The sequence below is a fragment of the Calonectris borealis genome, chromosome 27 (assembly GCF_964195595.1).
Source record: "Calonectris borealis chromosome 27, bCalBor7.hap1.2, whole genome shotgun sequence".
NCBI classification, from domain to species: Eukaryota; Metazoa; Chordata; class Aves; order Procellariiformes; family Procellariidae; genus Calonectris; species Calonectris borealis.
The window spans coordinates 4,888,760-4,912,919 of record NC_134338.1 but is presented as its reverse complement, the minus strand read 5'-3'; the positions used below and the strand labels follow the sequence as shown (position 1 = coordinate 4,912,919).

General features: G+C 57.3%; 1 protein-coding gene across 1 annotated transcript; it reads left to right on the top strand.

Annotated features, from left to right (window-relative positions):
- Positions 1-5,381: 5,381 nt before the first annotated feature.
- SFRP1 (secreted frizzled related protein 1) lies at positions 5,382-23,316 on the top strand. The gene is made up of 3 exons (XM_075174687.1): positions 5,382-5,916; positions 12,328-12,405; positions 22,463-23,316. The coding sequence occupies exons 1-3, from the start codon at positions 5,382-5,384 to the stop codon at positions 22,783-22,785; spliced, it is 936 nt and encodes a 311-aa protein (XP_075030788.1). The 3' UTR covers positions 22,786-23,316.
- The last annotated feature ends 844 nt before the right edge of the window (positions 23,317-24,160 follow it).

Genomic DNA, 24,160 nt, shown 5'->3' with positions numbered 1-24,160 from the left:
GTGCCTGTTAAGGAGCCTGTGGTCCCCTTGGGGTTTGGTCTGCCAGGTCTGCAAGACCAAAGGAAGAGGCGTGATGGGCTGGTCCCTCTGTGATTCCTGCTGATGTTGCAGGTTTCAGCTGCTGGAGAGGACCCCTCCAGGCGCAGCACTGTGGGGAGCTGCTGCCCAACGGCTGCATGCAGAGCAGATCTTGGTGATCTCTGGTGATTTTGGGGTCCGGTACGTTGATTCCTTGGAGAGAGGATTGCCACAGAGCGAGAAGCGTGAGGAGACATTTCCTCGTGGTGGGCAAGTTTCCAGCTCCTTTCCTTTGGGGTCCTCACCAAAGCAGCCAAGGGTCCCTGTGTTCTCAGTCATCACGGGGCTGCTCCTGGGCTGAGGCCCCCATCATGTCGGCCCAGCGGTGTGATTTATAGCTCCCCAGTGACTTGCAGCACTTCCCAGGTTACTCTGGCAACACAGAAGGGGTTTGCACCCACACTGAGGTGCCTGCACACCTGTGCTCCCCAGCCACATTTTTCTTTTGTTGGGTAAGAAATGACTTGCAGTGCATTTCACGCAAGCAGCTCAGCTGCTGGCTATTTTATTGAACGCCAGCACTCGCTGTATGTTATTCAGACAAACTTTATATATGCTACAGACCCTCTCAGCAGCCTGCACCTGGTCCAGGGCAAAGCTGAGCCTCATAGAGAAGAATGTGCTGTAATGCAGCAAGTTATTACAGGATAAATATTTATAAGCTCCTGTAAATATTTGCCATCAGTTCCCTCCTGGGACTAGGGGCAGACGGTCAGAGTTTCAGCAGTGCTGAAGGCATTAGCTGTTGTAGTTCTTTATATGTTATCTCAGCTAGTAAACCCTTTGTTGATTGTGCTTAGTTATAGCATTTAATGGTGCTAATTTCACACTAACGGGAGACATCAGTTGGAATTGTTGCGTGCCTTGATCCTGGCCCTGCTGCGGGCTGGCTCTTGGTGCAAGCATCCTCTGCAGCCCAGGCGGTGCCGGGCACCAGGCTGGGGTGGCGGAGCGGGTCGCCACAGCTGCAAAACCTCCTCGTGTGTCGCGGGGCGAGGGAGCGTTCCTGGCTGCATCTGTGTTATTGGAACCGTGGAGCTATTCGCTGAGAAAACCAGAAAACAAACATGGCAAAACTAACATCCTCCTCGGCAGGCTGACCCCAGCAGGGGCTATCAGCTCTCAGCTGGTCGAGGGGGTGTCTAATCTAAAGCAAATATTCCCTGGGGGTGTCCAGGAGCTGTCCTGCTGCAGGAGGTGGTGCAGGAGCCGCGCACCACTGCAGGGGTAGCTCAGTGGGCTCCCCATGCGGGGACCTGGGGAGTGGGCTGCCTCCACCAGCGCTTCCCATTCCCTCTTCGGTGGGGGCACGGGCACCGAGGAGCAGCACAAGCCCTGGCATGGAGCAGCTGTTGGTGGTTTTTGTGTCGCCCCGCTTGGGGCAGGGACAGCGATGCCTGTGGCCAGCCAGTCTCAACTCCCCCATCGCTGCTGCCTCTGTTGGGGCTGAGACGGGGCTAGCGCAGTGGTGGGAAACTGGGGAAGAAATGCCAGGGCAGGCAAGGCCATGACTCCTCCATGCCCTCAAACGCAGCAGTAAAACAATGGACCCTGGGCAATAGCGCTTGCTGGATTGTTGCATGGGACTATTTGGGGGCTCCACTTTGCTGCTCATGCACGAAAGCCAGTCATTTGGCAAAAATCAGCTCAGTTAGCAGGCATTGTTCGTAAAGAGCCTGGGGCTGAATGGGCTCAGGGCTAATATATTCTATTATCCTACGCCTGCCTGTTTCCCTCGGGGTGGCGTGGAGGGGAACGCGCATTCCAGTGCCGGGCAGCCGGCACAGAGCGTGCCCTGCCGGCCCCGTGGCACTGCCCAGCGGGCAATGCGGCCAGGGAGGCCAGGAAGGGGCAGGAGGGCACTGCTGCGAACAGGCGAGGTGGGTGTCAGCAGCGTGGGGGCACATCAGCCTCGAGCCATCCCTTCGACGCCGAGTGCCCGCTGCGGCTGGTTGTGGAGGAGAGCAGCCACAGCAAGCAGAGGAAGCTGCGGTGGGGGGCAGAGCGCGTGGTCCCGCAGGCTGCGGGGACGAACAATGGAGCCAGAAATAAGCACGGTTAATTGGGCTGGGCTTTTCAAAGGGTAGGAGAGAACTGGGGATAGCCGAAATTGTGCATGTTGCAAAGCATCTCATTATTCAATAAGAATATGTTAGCCCCTGTGGGACAGGCAGCAATAAATGGCTATAAAGCAAAGTTAAATGATGACATTAGAGACTATGCAGAGATTTAAGAAGCAGTGGGCTACATAATTATGAATGGAAATGGCTGCACAGGCTTCAATCAGAAAAGTTAATGCACAATTTGGAAGGGGTTTGTTGGAAGAGCAGCCCTTCTTGGGCAGCTGCTATTTAAGAGGCCTTTTACTGTGTATTAAGCAATTTAGTGGCCTAGACCAGAGCTGTTGGCTTTTTCTTTTTTTTCCCCCTTCTCCTTTTTTTTTTTTTTTGAAGAAAAAATGGTTTGCTGGGCAAGTGTATTTCAGTTTACAATTCATTCTTGGATTCCCATACAGGTGCTGCTGCTGTGAATGTGGGTATCAGATACAGACGAGAGAAGGGAGCCAGCAAAGACCTTCCCTGGGCTGAGTTCAAGAACTGTCCAGGCTTTGAGTGTGGATGGATTTAGCAGCCAAGGCATGCTGTCTTGTAGCCTTCCTGCTTGGATCAAGCGCGCTGAACTGTGGCTGGCAGCGCTTCGAGCTCAGCGACTATTGTACGGTGTGTCAGGATTGCAACCAGCCCAGTACTCAGCATGGGATGCTCCAGGTACGTGGTGGCACACATCTCTGGAGTGCGCATGGCAGGACATTTACCTTGCTCCATGTAGTATTTGCTGAGCTGGGGATAACCAGAATCCTGACTGTAGTTTTACCACAGTGTTACTGCTGTTGCCTCTGGAGAGTTCCCCAACTTTCGAACAAGAGTTTCTTAAGTTCCCATCTTGCCTGCCTAGCTCTAATGTTTCTATCACACTACTCAGCCTGGAATAGAAAGATTACAGCACTGCCAGGTAAAACACGCCCATTGCCACTCTGAAAATGGAGAGGCTCTGAGACTTTCTTATGATCTTGCAATCGAAAATGGAGAGTTACTTGTACAATTTGGTTCCCAGTGCCCCACATGAGCAGGGATCATGTTCCGGACCAGAGACTCATACCTGATGTAACCTTGGGTGCAAATAAAGGTTCTTGAGAGAAATTTAGCCCAACAGCCCTCGAGCAGATCAGTGCCCTGTTCTGTGTACCGCATTATAGCACACTACTGGGACGCTGTGGTATTTTCTACATTCTCAAAATGAAAATGTTTGGTAAATGCAAATTCTAGGGTGTCAGAATTTCCCAAGGGATGAGAAGTCCCTTTTGCAGCTGTTTCTTGGTGCAGTGATCAGTGCTTTGCTACAATTTCCTGAGCCCAAGCAGCAGGAGAGGGCCTGCTCCATCCAATTGCCTCTTTCATTCAGCTACTGGCACCTTATGGTAAAGATTTTTCTTGTTTACTGCTGAATTCTCCACTTCATTAGCAGTGCTAACTGGCTTCTCTCTTCTGTTGGCCCTCAGGTGAAAGTGGCTCTTTCACGCTTCCAGGCTGCAGAGCCTCTTCCATTTACCTCTCAATGAGGTGTAGTTCCTGTATTAAATAGCACAAGCTGTTTAAGCAAAAAGGCAGCAGCAGTCACGGGAGCTTTGTATGAATGCAGAGGAGGGAGCTCAGAAGAGGTCCCTCGGATGTGGATGCGTGGGCACACGGGGGACAGAGCTGCTCGATGGCCAGGTCTTGTGCACATGGGGACCGAGACAGCTTCTTCTGCCTGGCTTGCGCTGAGGGGCACCCTGCTCTGCCCACAGAGCGGCCGTAGGACTCTGTGCCTGCGCTGGAACCTGGCTAGGTTCACGGCCACCAACCTCAAGGTGTCCAGCTCCTGGCTTTGGAGGGCAGCAAGTCTTTGCAGGCCCTCAGGAGCGCAGCAGCCTGTGCCTGCCTGCTGCGGGGAACAGGGCTGGCCTGCGCTCCTGTTGTCTCCCCAGCAGAGCCGTGCCGTGCCAAGCATCTCCCGCTTGTCCCCGAGCAGGATGCGTGCTGTGGCTGCAAGCTGTCAGGCTTGCTGTGGCCTAGCTCCTGCTCTGAAAAGCTGCCGGGAGCAGTCGCTCCACGGAGCTCCAGACCCGCAGCAGGCAGCACTGCTGGTCTGCTTTACACGTGCCCTTTTCTTGCACGGCCTGGTGAAGTGCTGGCACTGCTGCTGGGGGAACAGTGGATGCTGCTGTTGCACGGCTTCTGCCCCCCTGGCAGGACTGGAGCCAAGTCTCCAGGCGCGATACCTCTTTAAGAAACAGACCGACTCTTTTTCGCTCATGGTGTTTTTTTTTTTTTCAAATACCATAGTTTTTGTTGGAATTTGTCCACAGGGAAATGAGGTCTGCATGGTCCAGTCCAGGTTCTCAGAAACATCTGCAACCTTGGAACAGCCGCTCAGGAGCGCTGGGGCCTCCCAGAGCTGCCCTGGCTCCGGCTCCCGGGGTGCCAGGCGTTGACGGGCTCCCTGACGCGGCCAGGCCCGGGGATCTCCCGGTGCCCCCGCGCCCCCGCCGGCCGCCCACGGCACCTCTCCGGCACCCCGTCGGGCCAGGGCTCCGCCGCCCCTCTCCCGCTCGCAGCCCGCGCTGCAGGTGGCGCGGGGGACCGCCCGCTCCCGCGCCGGGGCAAGCCCGGCTGCGCAGCGCCGTCGGGGCGGCGCCGGGCGCTGTGCCGCAGCCTGCGGAGCCGCCGCCGGGCGCGAGCGCCCGCACCGGGCCGCCCCCGGCCGCGGAGCTGCCGCCCGGCCGCGGAGGCGCGGCGCCGTCGGGGCCCGCCCGGGCGGAGCGGGGCGGGGCGGGCCGGGGCGGAGCCCGATTGGCTCCCGGGGCCGCTGATTGACACCGGCAGGCGAACGCGCGGCGGGCGGCGCCGCCCTGATTGGCTGCCGGGGGCTCACAAACCCGCGGCGCGGCGCGGCGGGGCCAGAGCGGGGCCGGGGCCGGGGCGGCGGAGGAGCGGGCGGCTCGGCTCGGCTCGGCTCGGCTCGGCTCGGCTCGGCTCGGCTCGGCTCGGCTCGGCTCGGCTCGGCTGCCCGCCCGCCCGACGTCCGACGGGGGGGGCTGCCGCCAGCGGGCGGGGGGCGGCGGGTCGGCGCCTCGGGCAGTGCTGGGGGGCCCCAGGCAGGGCGCAGCAGAGGGGGCCGTCGGTGGGGGCTGCCGCCGGCAGCGGGCGCCCGGCGGGGAGCGGCGGGCGGCGCCGTCGGGGCCGCCGTCGGCGGGCGGGGCGATGGGAAGCGTGCGGGGGCCCCGCGGGGCCGCCCTGCGGGCGCTGGTGTCGCTGGCCGCCGGGCTGCTGGCGTGCGGCGGGGCCAGCGAGTATGACTACGTCAGCTACCAGTCCGACCTGGGCCCCTACCCGGGTGGGCGCTTCTACGCCAAGCCCCACCAGTGCGTGGCCATCCCCGCCGACCTGCGGCTCTGCCACAGCGTGGGCTACGACAAGATGGTGCTGCCCAACCTGCTGGACCACGAGACCATGGCCGAGGTGAAGCACCAGGCAAGCAGCTGGGTGCCGCTGCTCAACAAGAACTGCCACATGGGCACCCAGGTCTTCCTCTGCTCCCTCTTTGCCCCCGTCTGCCTGGACCGACCGGTCTACCCATGCCGCTGGCTCTGCGAGGCCGTGCGCGACTCCTGCGAGCCCGTCATGCAGTTCTTTGGCTTCTTCTGGCCCGAGATGCTCAAGTGTGACCAGTTTCCTCAGGACGATGTCTGCATTGCCATGACGGCTCCCAACGCCACCGACGTCTCCAGGCCCAAAGGTAAGGCGTGACCAGTGCCACGGCCCTGCTCCTGGCGCTTTTCTCTGAGCTGATGGGGCAGGTGTTAGCCCAGGAGAGGCTGTGTGGCACTGAAGGGGGTCTTGCAGCAGGAGGAGGCTCACCTGAACTCTGCTTCTTGGCAGCAGTCCTCCTTCAGCTTCCAGGCGGTCCTGTCCTGAGGAAGACAGGACGCCCTGCCAGTTCCTCGCCTCTATCCCGGAGCTGAGCCCAGGCTTAGATGGTGCCGGGGCACGGCGGGTGTGTGGCTGCTCTGATCCCCGCGCAGGCACCAGGGCCGGGCTCTGGCTCCTGATGGACCAGGGCTCCGACCTTCCGTCCTCCAGGTGCTGCACTGGCAGCAGTTTCTCTCCCAAGCCCAAGTCCTGCGGGGCCGTTCTTGGCAGCAATAGGACACGTGGTCCCCCAGGGCAGAAAGCACTGCCTGACTGGAGTAAATGGTGACAGCAATCCTCGTGGGATACCTCACTTCCCGAGCAGTCCTGGGGCGAGAGGCTGGGCAGCTGGTGGCTGCGTGTGCCGTGGAAATCCAGCCCTCCCGTCTCAGGTGGGGCTGTGTGCTGGTGAGGGGGCAAGAGGTTTATCAAGAAATGACTGGGGAATGTGGATGTGGTTTTTGTTTGTTTCCATTACGTGCGGCAGGTCTGTTTGGTGCCAGGCTGGCTTGTTTGTGCGAGTTGCAATGAGTCTGGCTTGTTGCTGAAAACTTTTAAAATAAATAAGTATCCTGGTGTTGCCTTGGCATTCTGCATCGGAGTGCTTTGAAAGGCTGGCAGGAGGGAGATTTCTAGAGGGAGAAGGCAGAGGGCTATAAAAGAGCGCAATACTTTCCTGCGTCCAGAGCTTCATTGAAAGGGACGGGCACTCCCGATTTCACGAGGGGATAGTGCAGGCACTCGGGAGGAGCTCAGGGACGGGGGAGCCGTGCATGGGGCTGAGCGATTCCCATGGCTTCCACACTGTGTCTGGAGCTCATCTGGAGGGAAGGTCGCCCTTTGCAGCGGCCGCTCGTGTGCGGTTACCTTTACAGACAAAGGCTTTACGTTGTGCTTGCCTGGGAGCCCTCACCCAGCCTGCCGGGGACTGTGCAGCGTTATCCCGCTCATCCCAGCGGGACTCGTACTTCAGGGAGCCCTTCAGTTACGGGGCAGGAAGGGAGTGCATCCTGCAGCGGAGGGGTGACACCTGGGGGTGTCCCCAGGAGCGTGGGGGCACGCGGAAGAAGCGGAGAGCGATGGCTTGAGCGGGACAGGGCAGTTGCTGCAGGCAGGCAGTCCGCCCGGGGGCAGGCAGGGAGGGACGCCTGAGCTCAACACCCGCTGGAGCTGTACAGGGAAACTGTCGTGTCTCGGCAGTGGCAGATGCTGTCGTGTCTCGGTGCGAAGCCTGTACCCACGCCGGGGCGTGAGGTTTGGCTGCTCTCGCTCCCAGGGACCCAGCTTCTCCCCGTGCGGCGCCAACAGCAGCGCAGCCACACTGGCTTCCTTGCCGTGGTTTGTGCTTACTGATGTGATTGCTGGAGGAAGCTCTTTGTTTTCCAGGAAGACTCTAAAATCATCTGTCCTGTGTGAACCTAGACCCTTGGTCAAAACTGCAGTCGTGTCCTGTCTTGCGGGAACAAAGGTTGCTTTTATTCCCCGGGGACTTGCAGCCAAGCGTGCTCCTGGGGCAGCTGGGTCTGAGCAGCTTGCTATAGAGCTGCCTCTTCCCAGGTCTGAAACAGAGTTTGAGCTATTTGCAGGTCATTCATTTTAGAAACATTAGTGACCCAAGACTTGGGAACAGTCTTCTAGGTGAGCAACGTCTGCTAAGTTTTCCCTAACAACTAACTTTCTGATCAGCTTTCACACCTCTTTGACAGCGGCATTGGGGTGGGACATTACCGCTTTCATTTGGTGCTGCTAACATGCCCATCAGCACAGTATTTGGGCACCATGCTGTTGTTCACAGGCATCGCTAAATTGGCTTTATTATGAGGAATTACATCAGCTCAGGTTTGAGTCCTTTGTGGATCTATTGCTGGTCCTGTTTGGCATGCAGAGAGGCCTCATTCTGCACACTTCAGGGTGTATTGACTTGTTCTTTGAGTGAACTGTAAGTCAGAGCTGGGTGAGTATTGCAAGGAAGTATTGCAGCCACTCAGATAAACCACTGTCTGCTAAATGGCTTTGCAAAACTTACATCCCAAGCACTTTTAAATGAGCAAGTTGTTTGCAAGGATGTTTACAGAAAGTAAGTCTCTAAAATTGTCCTGCAAATGTGAACTCTCTTCAGCATTCAGTGGAAAAGTATAAGCAGCCATCTTCACATCCCTTGGCTGCTTGAAAGTATTTCAAGATAAACCCTTGCACGTGCTGTAGCTGAGCCTCAGCAGCTCCAGAGGTGTCAGGCCAAGCGCCCAATGCCCATTGCACCGGCTGGGGCACTTCTCTGTGAGGGGACAAGCAATCTTGCTAGAAAACGCTTCTTCAAGATGAGAAGGCCAGGCCCCTGGTAATCTGCTGGGCTGGACCTGCTGCCTGTAGGTGTGCCAGCTTTCATGGCGTTAACGCTGGTTTGCGGCAGAGGGATCTGGTGTGTGTTCTCCTATGGTTAACCTTCGGTTGGTGAAGCTCTGTGTGCCGCATACGCCGTGTGCTGGGACGCTCTTGCCCCGAACGGCTTAGAGTGAACAGAGCAAACTTAAAGTTAATTGTGACCACTGCTGTAATGTAAACCAACACAGCTGGGTCTCCTGCGCTGGTGCTCCTGCTCCCACACTCTGCAGAAGAACCACTTGTGGCCTGCAGTGATGGCAGGGGCCGGACCCGGCGAGGCGCCCAGTGCTGCCAGCTTGTGCAGGCGAGGGGTGCGTCTGTGTGAGCCCGCTTGTGCCGCTGCGGTTCAGCCCTCGTCCCTGTGCGGGCCGGGCCCTTCCCTCTGCCCGGGGCTCTGCCACGGGAGACCCTGTCTGCAGTTTGGTTGCGTCTTCCGTGAGCGCCGGCTCCTGGAGCCCCTTCGGTCGCGGGCACTGAGGTGTGTTTCCTGTTGATTCAAAGGGGGTCAGAACCTACCAGTGCCCCCTCTTTTCTCTGGGCACTAATAAGAATGAGCCCTTTCAGTATTTTTCCCCATTAACACCTCAAAATTGGAATTTGTTTCTGCCTCTCAAAGAGCTGACCTGCTGAATTCCTTTCTCCTTAAGCATAAGGCGGTAAAGCCTGCAGGCCCGCAGGATGCATCAGGGGAGTTGCAGATTAATATAGCATTACACATTCCTTCTCCTGCCCCTGGAGTAAGCTGGCTCTAAAGCCAGGCATTAGAAAATGGTCAGCAGGGAAAAAGCGAGCTGGAAGCAGGCTAAGATTGTGCTTGGGGTAGAGCTGTCAACTGCAGAAGATGGGCCCTAGCCGAACTGCAGGAGGCTAGGAGGCAGGCGGCTGTGCCCAATACCGTGAGCTGTGGCGGGGTGCCGCGGGGTGCAGTCTGGCCAGGCACATGCCGGCATGGCTGCCTCTGGGCCGCTGCAGTGAGGACTGCCTGAGGTGGAGGACCCGAATCATGGCTGGGCTTCTTGTTGGCTCCTTCAGCCTGGGATCATCGGGAAGGGGAAGATGAGGTCCTGGGCAGTGCAGTGGGCTGGAAGACGTTGGCCATGGTGCCTGGGGATGGGTGTGAGGGCAGGCAGTTTCGGGATAGCTGTGGCTCCATGAAACAGCGGTTTTCCTGGGGTGCAGAGCTGTGCGGGAGCTGTTTGGGCCCCTGGCATTCGTGTTCCTGACCTTGGCTTGATGGGGTGTCCCATCGGGACAGTGTCCCCTGGCAGCCCTGCAGGCACATCCGTGCTGCGATGGGACTGCGGGAGGCAGGGCTGGAGGATGGTCCCCGCACGTGGAGCTGCCTGGCCCGCAGCTGGGGTGAGCACCGGGTGCCCACTGCCACTCGCCAGGCCATGGGGGTCCTCCCGGCACAGGGTGGCATGCCAGGGGCTTGGCCCTGGTGCAAGGATGCGGCAGCCTGGCAGCAGGATGCGTGTGTGGGTGAGGCTGCTGCTCGTGCTGCATTGGACGGCTGGCAGTGCTCACCCTGCCCAGGGCATCGGCAAAGCCGCAGGGAAGTGTCTTCTCCATGGCGAGAGGAGCGTTGGCAGGACATGCCTGCAGCGTGGCTGGCAGACGTGCGCTGTGTCGCGGGTGGGAAGGGGCTGCCCAGCGCGGCTGCAGCGGCTCCCAGCCTGCGCACGATGGCTGCTGGCTCCGGGCCCTGGCCATAGCGAGGTGGGTGTCCCTGCCATCCTGGGTGTGCCAGAGCGTTCCCATGGGCTGCTGTAGCACAGCTAAAACAAAGCCTGTGTTTTCACCAGGGAACAATGAGTCTTATTTTCCATTTTTTGGTATTTTTTTCTTTGATTGCCTGGAAAGCTCATAGGGTGGACGCAGAGGTGACTTTCACGTTGTTTGTCTGGCCGTGTGGGCTCGGCCAGTCTCCTGGCGTGCACTTTGGCTGCTGAGGCACATCAAAGTGCTTTGCACACTGGAACGTGCGGAGATGAGCTAATGCATGGCAGGTATCCCCTCTTGTTCCTGGGGGTGGTCCCCAGCACAGTAACTAACTCTTGGCACAGCAGCAGAGACGGACGGCTGGGGCTGTCACCCTCCCGCCAGCATCCCCTTTCCCTCATCCTGAACTCATTAAATGTGCAGCCTGGATGGAAATATTCTGACTGCTGATTTTAAAAATAAAGTATTGGGGACATCATCATGTCCCCAAAGGCTGGCTTCTGTCACTCTAAGTTAAGAAGGTAAAAGTGGCAATTGCATGTGAGGATTTTGGAAGAGGAAGTTACCCTCTTGATGTAGCAGTAGGTCATGGGCGGCTCTCACAGGTGCCGAGGTACCAGGAGTGGGACTGTTAAGTCAGCTGTTGGGTGCTGTGAAGGTTGCCTTGTGACTTGCACGTCGGGGCGATTGGAAGGCCCGTTGCTCTCCATGTGGGATTATTAAAGACATGGTGCATGACCCCAGGAATTAGCATTTGGCACAGAACACATTTTGGGGGGTGAGAGGGGAAGAACAAGCCACAGGAAACAAATGTCTTGCCTGAAACCCTGTGGGGCCTCTATGACTGAGGAGACTCGACCCTGTGGTCAGCATGCGTCGTGGCCGTGCCTCCCTAACCAGCCGTTCTGGCTCTGCACCCCTCTTGCTGGGAGACCTCTCTGTTTTTTCTGTCCAGCAACGCTGTGGGTTTTGCTGGCCTGGCTGAGGGCTGGAAGGGGGCGAGTGCTTCGTCTGCACGCAGGGACCAGCAGATGTTTCGCTGCAGCGCCATCCCCGAGAATAACTCCCTTGTGTGGGAAAGAGCCCTCCGTTCTGCTGGACCAGGAACAGAAGCAGCATCTCCCAGCTCAATAAATTCATCCGCCAGTAGCACAAATCTGCGTCTGTGCTCTGGGTGGTCTCTGCTCCAGCTGGAGACAGGAACCTGGAAACAGATTTTTATTCTCTGGGTGAAGTGAGCTTTCCTCCCAGGACAGATCCCAATGAAATGTCCTGGTCTGGCGTTTCCCAAGAGGAGGATGTCGGCTCCCGCCAGCGGCTGGCGAGCAGAGCCAGCTCTCCCCCGCTGGAGCCGCGAGGCTGTCCCGCAGGCCTGCAGGGTGTAGCCAGGCCGAAAACAAAAATGAGAAGACGTCCGCTCTCGGGGTCATGCTGGAGGGGCTTCTGCAGGGGGGTGGCGCACGTGAGAGGTGTGCGGGTCCGTCACCAACCAGTGCTGCTCAGGGGCAGGCAGGGAGGGAGGGAGGTGAGGGGCTTGCCATGCGATGCCTGGGCACCCTGCGGGGTGTTCCCCTGCACCGAGGGGGAACCTGCACTGAGCTGGGCTGTGCCAGTCCTGAACCCGCCTGCCTGGCTCCGGGGCGGCTCCTGGCCAGGGCAGCCCCTTGGCACGTGAGCCGTCCCTGGGCACCGTCCTCCTGCCGTGCCGGGGTTTGGGCACTGCGTGCCTGCCTTGGCACACCGCGGGGAGGGAACGTCAGTGGGCTGTGGGCCATGCCCCACGGCGCGCGGCTCCTCTCAGCTGAGTGCCTGGCCCTGAAAACCCCTCTCTTTGCCAGCACTGTCCTCCCACTCTTGGCAGCTGCCTGCCCCTGCCTGTGCCCGGCCTTGGGGCCGCTGGCAGCGCTGGAGCGGGGCTGGCAGGAGGCTGCCCGCGGCCAGCGCTGTCCTGTGAGTTGGTGGACGGCTCCTGACCCCTGGCAGGGTGTCATCCCATGGGCTGGGACCTGGGACCCCATGGCAGGGTGCCTGAGCGCATGCCCCCCTCGAGGGCAGTGATCGGGCAGCACGGGCAGCCCAGCTCTGCAGTGCTGCTTGAGCCGGCTCCTCACCACCTCTTCTCTCCTCTTGCCAGGAACAACTGTGTGTCCCCCTTGTGACAACGAGATGAAGTCGGAGGCCATCGTGGAGCACCTGTGTGCCAGCGAGTTTGGTAAGGAGGAGCGCTGGGGGCACGGGGAGGCTTCCCTGGGGGGTGCAGGGCAGCACGGCTCCTGTGTGGGCCGGATCCTGGACCACTGCGTTTCCCTGCCCGCCAAGAGAGTGGTGCGGCCAGCGGTGCGGCCGGTGTGGCTCCGTTGCCCGCGGGCAACCGCGGTCCTTCCCTGCGGCGAGGCGAGCGTGCCTCTAGATGTCAGTGTCGGCACGCAGAGGCGGGCGGCGGGACAGGACGGGACTGAACGTGTCCGGGACGTGTCCGGCTCCTGCAGCTGAGCGCGCCCGGGGACCGGGACAGCGGGGTCCTGGCGGCAGTGCCTGCGCTCCTGCATCGCCCTGGCTGCGGTGCTGAGCGTCTCCCCTGCCCCGCCTGGTGAAATGTGTTGTGGGACGAGGCCCCCAAGCGCGGGATCACTCGCTGAAGCAGCAATGCTGCAGGCTGCGAGGCCCCACTGCTGCCGTCAGCCCCAGCTGCAAGCAGAGAACCGGATGGTGTTGGTCTGGAGTCTGGGGATGGGGCAGAAGTGGCAGTGCCTGTTCTTTGGTGAACCCGGTGGCGTTCGTAACTTAACCCTGGTGTTCCCGTGCTCTTGTGTGCTTGCAGGAATGATGCATAGGATGGACCCTTATTCTGCTTGCAGTCATGAAGGAGCAAACCAGCTTCCTTCTTCCCCCAGACTGCTTGTACCACTGGGTTTCTTTTTAGCAAAGTTATACTGCTCTTGTCAAGTCTAGGTGTAAAAACCCAAAGTCAGTCCTTGTCTAGCTAGGGCCAAGCAGTGAGCTTAAAAATGCAGAGCTACTTGAAAGCTGTGTCCTAAATATGTTATGACTGAGTAAGTGAGTCAGACAATCATAGGTAAACAGAACTTCATTTAAAAAAAAAGTCTCGCAGAGAAAAATATTGGCTTTCTCAGATCAAACCCAGAATTAATTGGTTTTGACATCCTTGTTGGTATATGTAACTTTCCCGGAAGGTTATTAAAGGCATATTGAACAAGGTGTGCATTCCTCGGGGATTAGCACTTGAATGTGCCCTGTGCCAGAGCACACTATGCAAACCCAAACCTGCTCTGCATGTTGGCGTATTACGCTTTCTGCTGGAAATGAATTCTCAACTCTCCTGCAGATTTGGTATGCCAAAAGTTCTAAGTTCAGCGCAGACTTTTTCTAACAGGCAAAAGCATCAACGGGAACACCCATGTAATAGTTTCCCAGGAATGTGCGTCTTTCGAGCTGTGTTGGGTAACAGACGCACGAATTCGGCACGGCAGCCTGGCTGGGGAGCGGGATGTGCTGTTCACCCGACTGTTGGGCTGAGCGCTCGGAGGTGGGTGAGCCGGAGTGCTCTGAGCTCTGCCCAGGGCCGGCATGAGATGAGAGATGAATAGGAGCTTCCCCTGCCCCACTGCGTCTGTGGGGAGAGACTGGAGGGAGCTTCCCAGCCAGCAGGGAGGGAGCAAGCGTCCTCTGCGACCAGCGTACCTGGTTTGGGCAGGGGCTACATGCCTGGGTTTGCGGTGACGCAGAGGCATCACTCCGGTCCAGGGGCTCTGGGCTTGGGGACCTCTATCCCAGAGGAGGAGTGAGGGGTGCTGGGCGGGTGGCAGCGGCAGCTCCGTTGTTGGTGGGTTGCTGCGATACCTGTCGCCTCCCCAGAGGCGCGCGAGGAGCAAACCAAGGTGGCATCCTGCTGGTGGGCAAGTGCTGGGAAGGGAAATACAAGTTTAACTGCATGCTTGCCATCAGCCACTGCTGCTAAATATCCTCCCTGTGCTCTGGGACAGTTACACAACGGGGAGCAGAGGCCAAACCAGAAGTATTCATGGCCTCGGTGGAGCGGCTTGGGCCATTGACTTGCCCACAGAGTAAGTTGGTTGTTGGGAAATTTTGTGGTGACAGCGTTCAGAGGATGGAAATATTTCTTGGCAGGCGGCTCCCTGGGTAGTGCTGTGGCTGGTGGCCAGATATAGTGTTACCGTACACCGCGAGCAGCAGAGGAGCAGCAAGTAGAGGAGACCTCAGCCCCCATGCCTGCCCTCAATCAATCCAAAACGGCTGTGAAGGTTTTCACAGATGCCTTCCTCCTGCTGTGGTTTGGGGTGGTGGGGATGGGTCCCTGTTCCCAGGCCAGCTGTGCGGGGTCCCAGCATGGAGGGAGAGAAATGGGAGCTATCTCTGCAGGCTTGGCTCGCCAGGAGGAGCTCTGCTCTCTGCCGTGTCAGGGAGCTCGGTTGTGTCACCGAGTGCCCTATGCCCACGTCCAGGTGACAGCAGCTCGCTAGACAAACGCGGCTAGATTTGAACCGTCTTGTGTGACCTCTTGGGATCGCTTTAGTTGTAATGTCAGGTATGACAACTGTCGGCACACCCACCTGACTCGCCCAGATCACCACGTTTTTCCAGTTTTGTATAAAGTCGTTTGTTTTCTCTGCGAAAGCGGAGTCTGATGATTTTTCTGACCATTGCAAGGAATTTGGGATCATTCTTTGTTGCAACATGTAACTTTATTTTTTAAACATGTCAGAGCTGTTGCTGATGCTGAGGTTGCTCCCATTCCTCCTCCTTCCCACTCCTGCTTTCTCTTTTTGTCTCAGAAAGAGGTTTTTCATTTGAAAACGAGATGACCTCTCTACTGTAGAGGCAGCTGAGCAGGACACAGCTGGCATCTGCTGCATGTGAACCATCACTCTGTCTTCACACTGGAAAGCTGGTGGTGTCTTGGATATACTTTTGTTCCCCTGCTCCTCCCTGTCACCAGACTCAATCGCGGTGGGAAGCTCACTTGCATGGGTTTTCAGTGGTGTAGGTTTCATGCAGCTGCATTTGGTGTTTTCTTCCTTCTGTTGTGTTTTTCCTCCCCATCCAGGAGGGTCCTGGGTGCACGTAGCGCTGCCTCCAGATGTGCCCAGTCTGTAGCCAGCTGGGGAGCTGGAGCAAGGGAAGAGATGCGATGCAGGCCTTACCTGTGCTCTGCAAGGGGGGCAGTGCAGGGTGCTCCTGGGGATGTCCCAGTTGTGGAGAGGAGCCAGCAGAGGAGGCATTGACTTTGGGAAGTTTTCTCAAAGCACAGTGCGTGGCCCTTGGATCTTTGTTTAGTCTTGGGGGGTTGCTGTCGTGGGGCGATTTCTCAAGGAGAGCTGTTTATCTGGCACTAAAATAAACTCCCGACCCTTCAGACTGAAATTTCTCATGCACATCCACCAAGGTAAACACTGGCAGCTGACAGGTTACAGATCCTCATCAAAGCCAGACATGTACAATAAATGTTTAAACTAAGGCATGCTGCATGGGGCAGCTGTTGGTGGGTCCTCACTGATTCCTGCGGTAACGTTACTGTGGGTTTCACTTACACCCCAGTGGCTCGCTATAGACAAGATGCGAGGAGCACTTTGCCCACCACTGATGTGTAGCTGTGCCAGGGTGGGAGGTAGCCCTGGGAGCTATGTCGGTCTCAAGGACAGCGAAGGGAGAGAGCTGCATCCAGCTGTGAAGACGGGAAGACTGTAGAGAAAAGGGACCTTTCTTCCTTGGGCCCGGAGAGGGCCTTGGACAAGATGCTGGGGCGCGGAGGGGTGCCAGGAGACCGCAGCCTCGTGGGCCAGCAGGACTCTGGGCTTGCATTCGTTTGAGCAGCAGGGAATGTGCGCTCCTGGGTCCTGGATTGAGGCAGCTCTGCTCCCTGCTGGGCTGCCAGCAGCTTGGCAGCTCCTCCAAGAGCAGGATGGCTCTGGGGTAGCAGCATATCTTGCTGGCTGCATGGCTCTGGCTGGGGCTCGCCGTACGATAGCCGCACGGTGGGAGCGATGTGCATGCTCCCATACCCCCGTCAAAGCGTTTGGCCCTGTCTGCTTGCTGCTGTGGCCATCCTGCCTGTAGGCGGAGGGGACCTGGGTCGGCACTGCTGGAGGCACTTGGAGATTAGCCTCTCCTTCCTTTATTTCAGCAGCATGCAGGAGCTGCCTCCTCTTCTGCACCCTAGCTCTCTCCTTGGAAGTGCCAGCCAAGTGCCTCCAGGAAAGGGAGAACTTTTTTGACCCAGCATCTCTGCGTGCAGCTCCCAGCTTTGCACCTGGTTTGCTGCTCAGTTACTTGCTGTAGCAGCAGTCCCCTGTCCCTGTGGTACGCAGCAAGGTCCTGTGGCACCTCTGGCTGTGAGTGCTGCTCCACGTCTGCCTGCCTGGGTGCCAAGGCTGGGAGCAGGCAGCAGAAGCATCACCCATGGCTTGGAGCGGGGCTGTGGGAGTGCAGAGCAGAGGGTGTCAGCAAGTGGTGCAGGGACCCTCGCTTGGGGCACAGACCAGCTCCGGGGGCTGGGCCAGGTATGCGTGGGCTAATTGCAGTTTAGATTTTGGTGCAGCTCTGGTGTGCTGGGGGCAGCGACGGATGCATGATGAAGTGTGAGATTGCCCTCCTGTGCCCCTGCAGCTGCCTCCGCCAGCCTCCCTCGGCTGCAGCCAGGGTTTGTTCCTTGCTCCTCGTGAAGGCTGGGCTGGCCCTGGAGTTCATTCCTCTCTCTGTTTCTCTTGGTGATTTTATTTATTGTTTCTGCCCTTTCTCTGGGGTCTAAGGGGATCCTGCTGAACGGGCTCTTGCTGCACTGGAGACTGCAGTACAATCAATACATGCTGTTTATTTTTCCCCGTGACTGACAGCTCCTTGCCTGCAGCCTTCTCCTGTTACAGCCCTAATGTGTCTTCTGGCAGGTTTCCTCCTTCTGAGTGATTTCTAAAGGAAGGAGCAATGAGGCTGAAGGAACAGCAGAGCTTTCCTTTCTCTCACGTTCCCTTCCCTGCCCCTGAGGTGCTGGAGTGGGGCCCCTGCCTGTGCAGGCAGGAGAGCAGCAGAGACGGCGTCCCGGTCCCAGGCTCCTGCGTGCTGAAAAAGAGGGGTTGGAGCTGCCTGTGGGGCACAGTCACGGTGGGTGCATGGTGGTGGATGGTGAGCAGGATGCAGGGGCTCGTGCGTCTCAGCCTGTGGCCGCCCCTGGTGTACCAGTCGTCGGAAATGCGGAGAGGGCACCTGAGCCCTGGTGCTGGTGTCGGGGAAGGAGGGTGCTTCGCTCTCAGGCAGCACTAATGCGGTGTTCCCAGTTTGCCTGGGAGACTGGGTTTCCTCTTTCCCCATGCTGGGGGTGGGACTGGAAAGCTGGAGCTGTAGAGACGTCGATAAGAATTGTTTCAAGTGATGACATGCGAGTTGTGCTTTGTCAGGCTGGACCCCAACCAGCTCTGCGGGGCCTTTGCTGCTCTTGGAGCTGCTGCTGCCAAGAGTAATTTCACTCCAAGTGAGCAAACACTTTCATATACCCTGTTTCATATTAGTAGAAATAAAAAAAGACATTTTTATATCTCCAGCACTCCCTAATCTCTCTGCATTAGAGATAGCAGAGCTATGCTACCATCTGATACAAGCCGTTTGTAGTTGGGGCCGAATTCATGGCTTGGTCTAACGGGGGTGCATCACCCCGGGCCAGGGTCTGACCCTCTGCAAATGGCAGCTGTGGCTGGTGATGGGGCAGCTGCGCATCCAGAGCTGCCACTGTTCCTTTTGTGTGTCCTCTCTGAGCGTCCCGGAGTCGGAGCAATCCAGAGGGAAGTGCAAGGTGGCTTGGGGCCACAGGAGAGGAGGACCTTGGAGGGGATGAAGCTGCCCATGCTGGCCTTCTCTTCCCGACTCCGATGGTTGCTGGTGGCATGGTCCTGCTGGATGACGCCTTGGGAGAAGGAAGGGTTGGTTGATGCCGCAGTGTTGCGTCAGGAGCAAGGACACTGGGGGAAAGCTGGTCGTGTCTGCCGGCTGGTGCGTGCAGGCTCTTTGCAGGAGTCTCTGCACTGCTCAAGGGCGGTGCAGCTACGTCTAATTCTCGTGCTGGCAGCTCGCTGTGGCAGCGGGCAGGATCTGGTAAGAGGGTCCATGCCTGTGCTGGGCTGTCAGTGCCAGCTCTCTCGGCCGTGGCAAAGCACTGGTGAGTGGCTCGTGCCTGGGCAGACATCAGCTTCTTGATGCTGGGGTTGAGCAAGGGCAAGTGTGGGTTTAGTGTCCCAGGAGGATTTCTGCTGTTGTAAACACAACATGGCTGAGAGCTCTTGAGTCCCAAATTAAATCCTGAAATCTGCCTTTGTTGTGTTTTGTTTTTTCCCTCCCAGCCTGGGTAATGCTTTCACTTCTGTGTTTTCTGGGAAGAGCGTTTGAAGTGGGCGGCTGGACACTGGCTTGTGCTAGAGGTGTCCTGCCATGACTTGTCCGCGAGCAGACGTACCGGCAGCACTCACAGGGAGGATGGTGTGGAACCACGTGTGGCACGAAAGTAAAACCTCTCCCTGTGCCATGCAGGAGTCCCCCTCTGCCCTGAGCACCATCAGCTGCATGGCCCCGGGGCGCATTCGCTGCCGGAGGGGAGTGGAGGGGTGAGCCTCCCGCTTGGCCAGTTCTGCGTGGCGGGGAGGGTCGTCCCTGTCCCTGTGGGCCTGGATGTCCCAGAGGGGTGTGCAGCATCCCTGGGGATGCGGCTCACCTCCCGCCCCGGCACCCAGGGGCTGCAGCCCTGGCACCATGCTGCGCCGGATTTGGCACTGCGTCTCGGCAGTGCTGGCGATGTTGCAAGCAGAGCTGAGACAATGCCTGGCTGGAAAGGGCTTTCCTGGTTTTATGGGTGGTCCTGGCTGCAGCCGGCCACCAGCGCTGCTGGGACGGCAGAGAATGGGGCTCCTCTGCCATCGTCTCTCTCGTCGTATGGCTGGGAGTCGGCTTCTGGTTCCATCGGTGCTCCCCTTCACAGGAAAGTCCGTGGTCTCTCCGCAGCTCCCGAGGCTGCTGTCTGTCTACGGGTGCTCGCAGTGGAGGGAGCGAGGGCTTTTCCGTGTGAGCGTGTCAGCCAGCATCTTCAGGAATATGGTGGACGCTTCGATTAATGGGACCTTGGATGAAAATGGAAGGTGTTGAGTGTGTTAGGTGAGGAGGCGTGATTGCAATTTAATGAGGGAGCACAGGTTTGATAAGAGGTTGTGCTGGAACATGTGTGTATCATGTGAGAGCAAAGGGGAAGACGAGCTTGTGGCTGGCGTGCTTCCTCTGCGGCGACACAGAGCCACTGCAGCATGCGGGGTGGCATGGGTTGGCGCTGCAGCCGATGCTGGGGCAGTCCTGTAGCCGTGGTGCAGGCAGGCTGCAGCTGCAGGGCTGGAAAGGCTGCACACGCTCAGGCGCTATGAACAACCCTCCAGGTCTCTTCCTGGGGTCAGCTCCTTTCTGGCAGCGACAGCTGAAGATTTAGTCTGTGCGAGCAAGCGCGTCCTGGGGTCTCGGAGGCAATTTCGGCTCTTCTCCCGCTCAGTGCTGAGACAGATTTGGTGCGGCGTGGCAGGAGCAGAAAGGCCAGGGCTCCCAGGGAGGAAGCTGTTTGCCTTGGCAGCTCAGCTGGATCCTGGAGCCAAGACTCAATCTGTCCCGCTCGAGCCTTTCCCCCACTGCCTGCCAGTTGCTGGGGTGGAGGTGTTCCCAGGGCCAGGGGGATGCCAGGCGAGCTGCAGCAGCGGCGAGTTGCACGATGGTCCCCCCTGCCAAATCATTTATGTTTTAGGAAAGCCACAAGCCCAGGGGCTGCCTCCCGCTGCGTGGTGGTGTGCTCTCAGAGCTGGGTGTGCAGCCGGGAACGAACGTGCCCTCAGGCGCCGCTTTTCTGATGTGCGTGGAAAAGGCCAGAGCTGCGTGTCCGGCCCCGCTGCTGTGAAACGTGCCTTTTGTGCCCGGGAGCCTCGCTCGGAAAGCGGGTCTGAGCTTAAGGAACGCTGCCCAAGTAGGGGAGCACGGGGGGCCGGGGGAGCCAGGTCACTGCCAGAGAGGTGAAAATTGAGCAGTGATTATAATGCCTTCTTTTTTTTTGCTGGTGTGACTGCTTGGTCCACAGCAAGGCAGCTGAAACGTGGTAGTCCTTGAGCCAGGCTGCATTTTACCTGGGTAGCACTGCAAACTCTCTCTGCTGATGACAAGAAGGGCATCGTTGCTGGGAAGAGCAGAGTTCTACACAAACTATTTCCACCCCTGGTCAGCCTCCTCCTTGGTCCTCCTTGGCGTTATCTGATCTTGGCTCTGTGCGCTGCTTTGCATGAGTGAGGTTTGGATGAGTTTTTAGTTCACATCTGGATTTATGGTTCACCTGGGCAGCTCCCATGCTCCCTGAACCTTCATTGCTGGCCTGCGAACAGATAACTGCTGCTGTGCAGGGAAGGGAGCAGCTGTGAGCTCCCACGGCACAGGATTACCAGACCCTCTTTGTCTTCCATAGACTGTGATACTTGGAGTAGAACAGCAAGTTCCACTAGCTGCCAGATTGTTTTTTTTCCTCTAGCAACAAGGTTCTAAACTTGAAGCGATCACAGCAAAGCAATTTGCAAACAAGCCATTTTGAAAAAGTCTCTTATTACTGGTATTATACCATTCCTCATGCACTGGCAACTACTGTGCTTAGTGCAAGAGTTCAAAGTCAGAACGGATAAAGAAATTGAGGTTCACATTGAGGGATGCTGCTGCTGCTGCCCAATGAATGTTATGGAGCTTAGAGCTGCCTGAAAACGACTTGCTTCATTTTCCAGATTTGTTGCAAATTGATCTGGTTCAGCATCTTTAGCTCCTTAAAGCTTGAGTCTCTTTTGCTCCTTAAACATCCTGAATTTGGAAAGCAGATGGAGTGAAAATTTCACTTAGGTTTCCAGTCCTGGATTACTTTCTTGTACAGTAACAGTATTACACAACAGGGCTCTTGGCAAACACAGCAGGCGTTTTTGGCACACGGGCAGATAAATACCATTACTCCTGTTGCTAGTGCAGTGGCTGGGAGCATGAGGGTAATACAGAGACTCTGCTGCCTTCTCAGGATTGTCATCGCACTGTCCTGCTGCCATTCGTGTCTGGAACGGTGAGCAGAGCTGCCGTCCAGAAAGCAACGTGTGTTCATTGCTACAAGTTCCAGCAGAGCAAAACTTCAAGGAACGATGCTGCGGGGACCCCTCTCCCTGCCAGAGCCAGAGGCTTCTGCATGCCGTCTGCTGCACACGCTCTGAGAGTCAAATGAGAAGGGACAGCAGACAATTAATCACCTATCTGAGCACTATTTATCTGCAGCTCTGAAGTAAACTCCCAAATGATGGAAATATGTTAGTAATTTTTGGCCATATGTGCTTTTCCCCAAAAATGAGGCAGAGCCAAATGGCACAGAAGTGATACTTTAATGTACAACACATTTTCATAATTTTTCCCATGTATACTAAATTCCTCTTCATGGTCGTGGTAAAGGAACATTAATTTTTTTTTTTTATTCGGGTTGCGATTAACTCAGGAAAATGCTGAACCCAAAGAGGAAAATTTTTTTTTCTGAGGAAGTTGTATCGGATGAGCTCCCCTTCTCCTGGGGAAGGTGCAGGCGTGTGGCAGCTCCATGCGGCTCTGCCTCCTGCGCGCGGGTCCCGTAGGCACGGCTGTTTGCTAGGGGCTTCACCGCTCGAATGTGGAGATGCTCAGTGCTCAGAAACTCCTGAGGGCCGGGAGTGACCGCAAACAAATGCTTGAGAAGCCAAGTTGACCTTTTAAATGGCCCTTCCAAGAGTCTCTCCGTGCGTCTAGAGCAGGGAAATCACCTTGTTTGCTCAGCTAACGTTTTGCTAGCAAAGAGCGTATTGCTGGCTGAACAAATCTCCCTCTCAAATAAAAAGCACCTGGCGTGCTTTGCTGGGGGGAAGGGAAACAGACGTCAGTGTTTCACCCTGATGCTCTCCCAGGCGCGGGGATGGCTCTGCTTCAGGCACGAGGGTTTTCGTGTCGCCGTCAGCGGGCCACATCATTGCTGGGGCGATGCTGCAGAGAGGGGAGCAGGGGGACGCGGGAGTGGTGCGGAGCGGGTCGCTGGGCATCTGCAGCTGCGCAGAGTGCTGCTGCCATCCTGGGGCGGGGGCACCGATGCCCCCTCGCCCCCAGCCTCGCTTAGCAAAGGCTTTGTGCCAGCAAAGGCTGCTCAGGAGTCGTTTTGTTTTTCCCCTCTCTGGCTTGTTTTTCAGCTCTTAAGATGACCATAAAGGAAGTGAAGAAGGAGAACGGGGACAAGATGATCGTCCCGCGGAAGAGGAAGGCACTGAAGCTGGGGCCCATCCGGAAGAAGAACCTGAAGAAGCTGGTGCTGTTCCTGAAGAACGGGGCCGACTGCCCTTGCCATCAGCTGGACAACCTCGGCCACTACTTCCTCATCATGGGCCGCCAGGTGAAGACCCAGTACCTGCTGACGGCCATCTACAAGTGGGACAAGAAGAACAAAGAGTTCAAGAAGTTCATGAAGAAGATGAAGTCTCCTGACTGCCCGACGTTTCCGTCCGTCTTCAAGTGATGCGGTGGGCGGCGGGAGAGCCGCCGCCTGGACCTCACGCAGCCCGGCACAGCAGCTCGGTCTCGCTCCTCTGCAGTGGGGATGCTGGAGCCGAGCCCTCCTGCTCCTCCCTCGTGCTCCTCGGAGCCTCCCTTGCCGACCCCTGTCCTCCCACCTCCCCACTGCCGGCATTTTCCTGATCGCCTGGGCGTGCAAGTGTGATGCGCGTGCACCAAACCATTGCTGTGGTCACACGCGATTTACATCCACAATATCCAAAGACTTATTGCTGTACAGATACGTACATTCATTTAAATAGCAGCTGTCAGGTTAAGAGGGCAAGCGGAGGGGTGTGAAGTTATGTCAAGAGATTACACGATTGCAGAAAGGACCCTTGTGATGATATTAGTCCCATCTTCATGGCTGCAGGATCGCCCTAAATTAATTCCTGTTTGAACCAGAGCTAATTGCCCTGACTGTAAAAAAATCCCATTGTAGTCTAAACCTGCTTAGTTTAAGCCTTAACCCTGGGGTCCTTGTGGTACATTGATCAGCTGGATCGGGGAGCCCTCCCTTACCAGCATCTCTTGGAACGTGTCGCCGGGATGCCTGCCCTGGCCTCTGCCGAGCCCAGCTGGCTGAGCCCCTCGAGCCCGGCGCCGTCCTGCTCCTTCTCCAGCCTTTGAGTCCCTCGCAGCCCTGCCCGGTTCGGGGGTGCGGCAGCCCCACCGCGGCTGCGGGGCCAGTGACAGAGGGGGCTGCCTCCACCCGTGCCTCCGGCCTCGTGCGGACCCCGGCTGCAGGGGCGTTCAGCCGAGCATCCCCCACCCTCACGCCTCCTGCGTCAGCCTTTCGCGGCAGGGTTCCCGTGCACGCGTGGCCAGTGCTGCTTGTGCCCAGATGCGTAATTCAGTTTTAGCCACATGCAAATGCGTCCCGTTTGCTGGCCAGCCCAGCAGCCTGGGACTCGCTGTTAGGGGAGAGCTCACGGCCAGCTCCTCCAGCTTGTGTCACTCCCTAACTTTACCAGTGATATTTTTATAGTTTCTTCAGGCTGCTGGCAAAATACCGGATTGCAGAAGGCTGGGAACTGGTCCCTGTGGAGCACCACGGGAAATGCATCGTCTCCGTCTTTCCCTCTTTACAGTTGCTGTGGGATCTATCAGTTTCTAGGTTTTTGTCTGTTTGATGTGTGACAACTTGGCTTTGTATCCTTCTGGGTTTTTTTTTCCTTAATCAAAATGTCATGTTAGTGTGAGGTCAAATAGTTTATGAAAGACAAAGAATATTGCATCCAAATGATTACATTTATCGACCAAGCTGAAATTCATTATTCTGTTAATTGGACAAGTTCTCTTTTCCATAGATCCGTATTGCTCCACATTAATTATACTAT

Excerpts from the sequence above, each read along its gene's own strand:
- SFRP1 (XM_075174687.1), top strand. The coding sequence starts at position 5,382 with ATGGGAAGCGTGCGGGGGCCCCGCGGGGCCGCCCTGCGGGCGCTGGTG. Across the intron at positions 5,917-12,327 it reads CGACGTCTCCAGGCCCAAAG|GAACAACTGTGTGTCCCCCT; the intron begins GTAAGGCGTGAC and ends TCCTCTTGCCAG. Across the intron at positions 12,406-22,462 it reads CCTGTGTGCCAGCGAGTTTG|CTCTTAAGATGACCATAAAG; the intron begins GTAAGGAGGAGC and ends CTTGTTTTTCAG.